At 35.9% G+C, this 10,184-nt stretch overlaps 1 protein-coding gene across 1 annotated transcript in view; it reads left to right on the top strand.

Annotated features, from left to right (window-relative positions):
• USP34 (ubiquitin specific peptidase 34) overlaps window positions 1-10,184 on the top strand; it is a 216,771-nt gene that overhangs the window by 58,155 nt on the left and 148,432 nt on the right. The window contains exons 6-7 of the mRNA XM_004691429.2: window positions 5,181-5,248; window positions 8,642-8,834. Coding sequence (XP_004691486.1) covers window positions 5,181-5,248; window positions 8,642-8,834 — 261 coding nt within the window. The remainder of the gene's footprint in view (window positions 1-5,180; window positions 5,249-8,641; window positions 8,835-10,184) is intronic.

Below are 10,184 nucleotides of genomic sequence, written 5' to 3'. Positions count from 1 at the left end.
TTTTTTTAAATAGTCTATTTTTACATCATTTTGTGCCTTTTTCCATCTCACTTGTAATCCCTGTAGGCTTCCCATCACCAGATCACCTGTGTGCCATCACCATAGTCCATGCACTTCCCTCCCTCCACTATTTTTCATCCCATTCCCCACTTTACCCCCATAAAATGTCTCTGGTCTATAGTTGTTAGTTGTCCATTATTATTAATATTTTCTTGCCTGGTCCTTTATACTCCTGCTATGAGTGAAGCCATCTGATATTTTTTGTTCTCTTTCTGGTTTATTTCACTAAGTGTGACCTTTCCAACTCCATCCATGTTGCTGCAAAAAGCATGAGTTTATCTTTTTGATTGCTGAGTAATATTCTATTGTGTAGAGGTACCATATCTTTTTAACCCAGTCATCTACTTTTGGGCACTTGAGTTGATTTCATGTCTTTCCTACTGTCAGTAAAGCAGCAGTAAACATGGGGGTGCAGATGTCTTTTTGAATGTGTTTTTTGTGTCTTTTGAATAGATACCTAGGGGTGGGATTGCTGGGTTATATGGGCGTTCCATTTTTAGCAATTTGAAAAATCTCCAAACAGTTTTCTATAGTGGTTGTACTAGTTTGCATTCCCACCAGCAGTGCAGGAGAGTTCCTTTTTCTCCACATCCTCAACAGCATTTGTTGTTGCTAGTTTTTTTTTTTTTTTTAAAGATTTATTTATTTATGCTTACAGAACTGGGGTACAGGACGGAGGTGTGGTGTGTAGGTCAGGAGAGGTCTGCCATGCCATGTGGGTCAGCTCCCTGGTGGGGGATCGAACTCAAGCTGCAGTGGCTTCAGAGAACTTCATAATGCAGTGCTTTAACTGGTTGCGCCATCAGTGAGAGCCCCTGTTGCTAGTTGTTTTAAGAATTGCCATTCTCATGGGTGTGAGATGGTATTTCATTGTGGTTTTAATTTGCATCTCCCTTATTACAAGTGATGTTGACCATTTTTTCGTATGCTTGTTGGTTGTCTGCATTTCCTTTTTAGAGAAGAGTCTTTTTAGCTCTTGTGCCCATTTTTGATGGGGTTGTTTACTTTATCTTTGTTGAGTTTCATCAGTTCTTTGTATATCTTTCTGATCAATCTTTTATTGCTAGCATTGTTGAGAAAATTTTTTCCCAATCAGTGGGCTGTCTGTTTTTTGTAATGTCTCTTGCTGTACAGAAGCTTTTTAACTTGATATAGTCCCATCTGTTTATCCTTTCCTTCACTATCGTTGCATTGGGTGCAGTATCTTCAAAGATGTCACTGAAGTGTATGTTGTGTAGTGTTTCACCCATCTTTGCTTCCAGGTATTTTATGGTTTCTGTTCTTATGTCTAGGTCTTGAATTCACTTCAAGTTGGTTTTTGTGCATGGTGCAAGGTGATCTAGTTTAAATTTTTTGCATGTAGCCTCCCAGCACCATTTGTTGAACAAACTTTCTTTGTTCCGTTGTATCTTCTTTGCTCTTGTCAAATACTGATGTTAATAGATTCCTCAATATTGTACAAATACTATACCACTTTTCTATGGGTCCATATTTTTTCTTGGCCATTACTTTTTTTTTTTTTTTATTTAAGGCAAAGCAACTTGCTAGGGGCCTCCCTGGTAGCTTAGGAGTTAAGTCTTCAGTGTTTCCACCAATATGATTTTCTGAGCCTGAGTTCAGTTCCTAGCCAGGGAGCCAACCCATGTATGGTACAGCAGAGTTCTTTCTCACCTGCTGCTCTCCTTAGTAGTGTATTTCAGTCATTCCTCCCACTTTCCCCTCTCTGGTAATCTTCTCATCCCCTTTCCCTACACCCCAGTTTTTCTATGCACAAAAAAAGGTAGTCACCAATATTCAGCACAGGTTAGAATTATAGAATGTGGAGTCCTCATTGGAGTTTCCTCCCTGAAACCTAAGGTTAGTAATAGTATTCTGCCTCCGCCCTCAGCTCTTTTCCTCAGTTACCTTAGACATAATACTTTTGATTAAATTAAAAGTGACAAAAGTTTAAGAACCTTTTAATAAATAATGCAATGGTCATGGGCATTAACATTTATGAAATGCAAATGAGACTTAATTAAAGAAATCTCATGAATATGTGCTTCCCAAAACAGATACAACAAAATATTAACAGATATATTCAAGAGATGCAGACTTGCAGGGTTTGAAGTAACTTGTCAGAAAACAAATTAGCAATTCCTGAATGCTCATTATCCTAAGATTGCTTTTATAGAAGCAGTAACAAGGGTTATTTGGCAGCAGAATTTAGGGTAGCAATATAATACATTTTCAGGTATCTTGACACTGCACAGGAGAGTGGGGTGATAGCTCTATTTTTGTTTTGCCACTTTATGAGAACTACCTTTGTAGTACCAATTGTCATCTGTTTTCTACAATTATAAGGAATTGGAACTTTTAATTGTGACATTTTTTAACTTATACTGAAGAGGGCTACTAGAAGTCTTAATAAATACTAAGAGGGAGAAAAACTTAAAGTAAGCAAAGAAATAACATAGGCTCTAGATTAATAACATGGGTATTTATTCTTAAAATATTTCACACCTATAGTAGTGTTAATACAGATTTTTATAGTGGCCCAGTCCTCAGTTAGAGTTAAACCTACTAGGTACTATATAAGTTTGATAAGCCTCATTTTTCACATCTATTAGAATGAGTCTGCCTAAATAGTAGCTTGTCTATTAAATTTTCTTCTACATTGTTCACATCTGTTTCTTCACTGGTCGTTTTAATTTAAATATATTGTTCACATCATTGTTTATACCAAAATTACCGAAAGCGTCTTTGTGCTTATTTTAATTTTCACCCCTTTCTGTCTTGTATAAAATTGAATCTTTTAATCTTTATAAACAGTTTTGAAGTATCACATTGATATAGAAAAGTAAGAAAATTATAATATATGGCTCTGATTTATTTAATACACCACTTAGTCACAACCCATACGAAGAAAAAAATGTCAAATCCTCAGAAATCTCTTACCCCCAAGTTAATTGTTTCAACTTTTTGTCCTTAATGGTGAACACAATTCATAGTTTTATGGTGATCACTTTCCCGGTTTTCTTTATAGTTTTACCACTTAAGCTTATGTCACTAACTCCTTTTATTTAGTGTTGTCAGGTTTTTTAAAAACCACTAGTGGAATCACACAGATTCTTTAATGGCTGTTTTTGTTTAACATTGAGATTTATGTTGCATATGTAGTCATGTGTCAGTAACGTTTTGGTCAATAATGGAGTGTTGGGATTTCCAATGCACTTTGCCATATAACCTAGGTGTGTAGTAGAATAAACCATTTTGGTTTATGTAATTACTTTCTATGACTTACATAGTGATGAAAATGCCTAGTGACCGAAGTACCTGTCATTAAGCAATTCATAATTGTAATTCCTAATCTGTTAGTTTTTGTTACTGTTAAAAAAAAAAAGTCAGCCCATTTCACTGATCACTCTTTAGTAGGCTTGTTTACCCTTTGGTTATTTTTAAGTACTTGTCAAGTCTTTTCCCTGTTTAAAAAATCAAGTTGCCCTTTTCTTACTTATGTCTGGAGATTCCTTTTATGTTGTGGATACAAATCTTTTGTCAGACATATGTATTACTAATACCTTATTTCTCAGGTTTGCTTTTTACTTTAAGAGATATTTTATCAAACTTGATGTGTGATGTATCATAACTTTATTCTTTATAGTTTATCATTCTTCACTAGTGTATTTGCTTAATCTTGTGCTGTTTGCACACCATCTTAATTTCTAAGCTTTGTATGAAGTATTTGTTTGGTAAACAAGTTCTATACCTCCTTGTTATTCTTAGAGTGTTTTAGCTCTTAATGGACTTTTGCATTTTAAATCAGTATCTAAAATCTTTACATGAATCTTTATGTTTTATTTTGGGGGAAGTGTTATCTTTGCCGTATTAAATCTTGTGATCTATAAATGTGTTTATTGTATTTATATGTTCTTTAGTTTCTCTGTAGAAGTACTACGTCTTTGTGAGTTTATTCATGGGCAGTATTTTTTTATGCTGTGGCAAAAGATATTTTTTGAGAACTATTTACAAACTATTTCTGGCATATAAGAAATTTACATATAGATATAAACACAAAGTAGCAAGAAGCTAATACATTACAGTTTTGTATGTATCTATTATAATCTGCTAATTCTCAGAAAACTTACCTGAAAATTATTTAGCTTTTGTACTTACATCATCTGTTTGTCTAAAAGTAATACCAGGTTTCATTCTTCTAGTTCTGTGCCTTTTTATTTCCTTGCCTGTTGTACTGTCTTGGACCTACAGTTCAACTTGAATTGAAGGCATTTGTCTTGTTCCTAGTTTCAGTAAGAGAAGTTTTAAGATTTCACTTCAGTATGGTATTTGCTATAGAGCTTATGTTGGTATCTTTGATGAAAGTGAAGCTCTATAATTTGTTTTTAATTTGAACCCCTTGCCCCCTATAAAAAGCTTAGTGTCATAGTTTCTTGTTTGATTAGTTGCTTAAGATTTTTATTATGTTTAAACCACTTCTTAAGAGAATAAAATTACTGTAATGCAAGAACATTAGATGTAGAAATGGGTGTAATATGATGCAGAAGAAAGGAAATGGATTTATTATAACTATTAAGAATTAGATTGGGGCACTTATAGTAAAAACTTAATTCAGCAAATAATTATTGCTCTTGTAATCAGTGTTTAAATCTTTAAAATACATTTACCTTAAATGGATATTGGACTAGAAATTGTAAGTATTTAGTAACTTTTGAAGGCATATGGAGATTATAAGAAATAAGATCATTTATTAAAAGACTGATTTATAGTATTTGAATTGCTATAACATACATAGAGTTATAAATAGTGTAGCATGCAGCAAGCAGATATAAACTGGGTTTTTATAGCGAGAAGCTAATACTAATTCTTCAGATTGAGTTCATGTATGCGTACATTAAATTATTTAGCAGATTATGTATATAATGTTACTTTATCCTCAAGCTAGATAAACATACATAGGTTTAGAAGTGGCAAAATACTAAATGTCTTTTTTTTTCTTTTTTAACCTGGCTTCTCTCACTTTATTTAATGTTCACCCACACTGTCTTAAGCTTTTCTAAATGTCTTTTTAAAGTAAAACCAATTTCACGTATTACATTGATGTCATCTTTGTTTCTTTGTAGATTAGAATATGGCTACACATCCCTGCTGTCATGCAACACATTATTCCTTTTAGAACCTATGTTATCAGGTAAGTTTAGATGGTCTTTTCCCCCTGATTATCTATTTATGTAAACAAGAACTGGGTTACAGGCCAGAGGTGTGGGGTGGGATAGTGAGAAGATTCACCAGAGACAGAGTGGGGAGCAGAACAGAGATGGATTAAAATACACCACTGAGGGGATCAGTGAATGAGACAGAAGAGGTCTCCTATTCCATGTGGGTCACTTCCCTGGTTGGAGATCTAACTCATGCTTCAGTGGCTGGGTGCAACTTCGTCGTGTTGCGCTTCAACAATCCTTGTGCCAACAGGGAGGCCCCTATGTTGGACTTTTTATTTTCACATGTATATTAAAGAGAATTGAAGACTGACAGTAGTTGGTTACATAGTAATGTCAAATAATAATATGTTTTAGACACTGGGGATATAGCAGAGAAGGAAAAAGTTTCTTGTGTGCAGTTTATATACAAAATAAGTAGAAGATACTGTTCGTCAGGAAGTGATCAGTATTTTGGAGAAACATCTCAGCAGAAACTGTGGTGGGTCACAGTTTCAAGTGTGGGAATTGAGAAGGTCTCATTAAGGAGGAGATGTTGGCATTGATATTTGTCCCAGCCTAAGAAGAAAACATTAGAATAGGTTGGGGAAAGGATTACATATTAGTAAGTCTGTTAGACTTAAATATGAACTACGAGAAGTCTTAAAAAGATATATATTTTTTATATTCACGAGTTCTTTATATTTTTTTATTCGTTCCTTTGTAAAGATTTGAGTGTCTGTTATTTTCCCATTGCTGTTGGATTTATTGCAGAGAATACCAGGAAAAGAATCAGATAGTGATGAATACTGTGCAACATGGTGGGTTGGGAATATGAGGCCTTTCTGAAATGTGACATCTGAAGGACATAATTTGGCTAATGAGATGATAGTTAGAAGGACATAGTCCAGGTAGAAAGAGTGTAAGGGATAGATTTTGAAATTGGAAAAAATAGAACATTAAAGAAACTATAGAAACAGGCCGGTGTGGAACATTGTGTTTAAGAGAGGATAATTATGAGGCTTGAGGAGGACCTTCAAGACTTTTAAGGAATTTAAGTTTCACTTTAGCAAAGGAAATGTATTGAAGGGTTTTAGGCAGATTAGTGTTAGTATTGATGGTTTTTAAAAGATCACGATAGCCTATAAGTGTATCATAAATAGGACACCAATTGAAAGATTACTACACTAGTCTTGGAAAGAAATGACGGCTACTTGTGCTGGTATTTTTTATAGATTTTTTTTTCTGTATCCAAGAACTGGGGTACAGGCCAGAGGTACGGGGGTGAAAGGACTTACCAGAGACAGAGTGGGGAACAGAATAGGCAGATTGACTGAAATACTCTGCTGCGGGGAGTAGTGGGCGAGGTAGGAGATGTCTGCTGTGCCATGTGGAACAGATCCCTGAACTCTGCAGTAGTGGCTGCAGATAGTGGTGCTTAACTCCTTGCTTCACCAGAAAGGGCCCTTTTTTTTGTGAATTTGAAAGTTGAATGAAATGATGTAAAAGTGGAATTGATAAGACTGGTGATATTGAGTTTAAGGGAAAAAGATGGCATCATGAATGATTTTTGTTTTGTGGGTATCATTAACTAAAATGTAAAAGACTGGGAGAGTTTGTAGATTTAATTTTGGTATGCCTGTGGGACATTTATGTGGTACTGGCAAATTGGAAGTATAAGTCTATAATTCAAAATAACAGCTTAGGAGTTATCAGCATAAAGATAGCACTTAAAAGCATGGGAGTAAATATGATCATTTTGAGTAGAAAAAGAATAGAAGTGAGTCTTCCTGGTGGTGCAAGGGGTTAAAGCACAGTACTATCCACAGCCACTGCAGCAGAGCTCAAGCCACAGTCAGAGGGTACAACATGGTACAACAGACCTCTCCTGTCTTATCCACTGCTCCCCTCAGCAGTATGTATTTCAGTCAATCTGCCTGTTATGCTCCCCACTCTGTCTTGGGTGAATCCTCTTATACCCCCACACCTCTGGCCTATACCCCAGTTCTTGTATTCATAAACCTTTTTTTTTTTTTTAAAGATTTATTTATTTGTGCATACAAAGCTGGGGTACAGGCCAGAGGCTCAGGGGCGGCGAGAGGCTTCACCAGAGACAGAGTGGGGAGCAGAACAGGCAGATAGACGAAGTACACTGCTAAGGGGAGCAGTGGGTGGGTCAGGAGAGGTTCGCCACGCTATGTGGTCACCTCCGGGGCCGGCGGGAATTGAACTCATGTGGAAGTGGCTTTAGCTACTTAGCGCTGTGCTTTAACCCGCTGCGCCACCAGGGAGGGCCATAAATAAATCTTTTAAAAGATTATGCATACAGAACTGGGGTACAGGCCAGAGGTACAGGGATGGTGAGAGGATTTTCCAGAGACAGAGTGGGGAGCAGAACAGGCAGATTGATGAAGTACACTGCTGAGGGGAATGGTGGGTGAGACAGAAGTCTGCTGTGCGATAATGGGTCCACATGTGCCCTGGCTGGGGATTGAACTCATGCTGCAATGGCTGTGGCTTACTTCTTAGTGCACTGTTTTTAACCCGTTGTGCCACCAGGAAAAAAGAATAGAAGAAGAAAGTCTAGAATGGAACTCTGTATTAGTCTGTTTTCGTTGTGTAAGGAGACATCAACCAAAATTTTCTCATTTAAAGTAATAGTCCTTTATTCTCTCAGATTTCTGACTGGTAAACTTTTTTGATCTGGGCTGGTATGTCTGGAAACAGATGAATTAGGGTAGCCTTACTCATGTTTTGTGGTTTTTAAGTAGGTTCATTAGGTAGAGAGGAATGCTCATATATCTCTTAGAGGTGGCTGGATATCAGTTGGAGTGCCAACCAGGTGTCTTTTCATCTAGTAGGTAACTTGGGTTTCTTTTCTTGATGGAAGAAGTGTAAAAGAGAGAGTCTGAGATTGACATGATTGCGATTGAATGGAGAAGCAGAAACCAAATAAAATAGGCAGGCCTAACGGGAAAATCTGGATTTTGGAAGAAAAAATACAATGCTTAAAGTGTACACATTAAAAAAAATTATTTTGGCTGTGTGTGAGAATAGATATACTGTTAGGTGAAGTCAGCTGAAATTTACTATAGTAGGAGCTGTGTAGGAAATAGGTAATGGACAATAGTAAAGCTTTACTGGAGGTGCAGAATACAATATGAAAAGACTTGGCACTTTCCAATTTCTTATTCCACTTGATTCTCAGCAAAGACCTGCACCCATAGGCCACAATCTTTGATGCATCACATAGAAATCGTTTAATAATCCCAATTAAAGCTAAGGATGCTAGGTATTACTGTACTAAATATTTTGGAGGTATAGGGCAAAGGAATATTATTGAATTAACAGATCTTTAGAAATACATTATTTCTGAATCATTGCAGGTATTTATGTAAGCTCTCTGATCAGGAGTTAAGACAGAGTGCAGCTCGCAACATGGCTGACTTAATGTGGAGCACAGTGAAAGAACCATTGGATACAACATTATGCTTTGATAAAGAAAGCCTAGATCTTGCATTTAAGTACTTCATGTCACCTACTTTGACTATGAGATTGGCTGGACTAAGTCAGATAACGGTAAGTTGTATTTGCTTAATTTTTGGTCATTTTTTTAAATTATCATTTCAGACCATCATCATCATCTCTGCTATTTTTGAACATTTATATTATTCTAGACATTGTGCTAAATACTTTATATGCATTAGTTTGTATGTTCCTTGCAAATTCTTGTGCTTTTCATGTTTTAAACCTGAGGCTTAAATTTAGGAAGATTTATAATTGAGGTCTTGATTTCAGGATCAAACTCCCTCACTTTTTATTTTCCCCCTTCAGTTTTTTATATTTAGAAACTAGTTTGAAATAGAAAAAGAATTGGAGGAAATTGCACATAATCACTTAATTGATTTTCCTGAAAGAAGTCATAGATTATTGAGCTGTAGTCCAAATTTCACAAACAGAAATTTTCTATTTGATTTGCATCAAACACTGTTTCAGTAGGGTAAAATCTATATTCCTGATTTCTATTAGGGAGAAAACAGAGATGACCTGTTATTGTTGATTCTGTATTCTTGCATTACAGTAATACGCTAGAGTTAAATAGTTATCTACATCCTTTAGAATAAATGTGCTTTTTCTCGTTTTCCAGGGTCTCCCTTAGCTTTACTCATTTACATGTCCTACCTGTTGTTATTGTGTAATTTATCCTAAAGTAGTTAGATTTTACCCATGTGTTTGCCATTATAAATACAAAAATTTTTTTTGACCTTTTTTCTGGATAAACCTGTTATGTGTTTATTTAAGGAGCTTTTTCTAAAATTTTACATTAGTATTACTTGCTGCCTTGCATAAATTTTTTATGTTTTCCTCTTACGTGAGATCCTCAGCCCTTACTCACTCCTTACCCTTAGTTCTTGGGGATATTGTATTGGTGCCCAGAGTTCCTGCTTGTCAGCTAGGTTTAAGGTCATGCTGGTGGAGGACTTCATCAAGAACAAAATTCCTGGTATGGGAACATGGGAAACCAGTATCTGCTGAAAACAGCAGGCAGATATTAGAATACAGATAATATGCTTTGACCCACAGGAACAATGGATCCCCGCAGTCAGTAACTGCTGGTCTCTCCACCCTAGTTTACATCCCCATACCTACTTCCCTCATGCATGTACACTCCCTATGTACTTTCCTCACTTTTGTATTGGATGTTAATAAACTGGAGACTGCCTTTGGGTTGGGGCTACATAATACTTTCAACGTAGCCCCTCTAAGCTTCTCATTGCTTTAAATGAACTTTGAATAATCTTTCTCTCATCCTGCATTGCTTCCAATGTGCCATCCTGTGAGGTAACAGTTGTATTCAGCTTTATTTTTTCTAATGTGCTTAATGTAATAAAACTTAAATATTACTTCTAGAATGAAATAATAAAGGAA

The sequence above is a fragment of the Condylura cristata genome, unplaced genomic scaffold (assembly GCF_000260355.1).
Source record: "Condylura cristata isolate star-nosed mole 26May11 unplaced genomic scaffold, ConCri1.0 scaffold00031, whole genome shotgun sequence".
In the NCBI taxonomy this organism is placed as follows: domain Eukaryota; kingdom Metazoa; phylum Chordata; class Mammalia; order Eulipotyphla; family Talpidae; genus Condylura; species Condylura cristata.
Note: the sequence above shows the minus strand (reverse complement) of the source record. Positions and strands in the feature narration are given on the sequence as shown.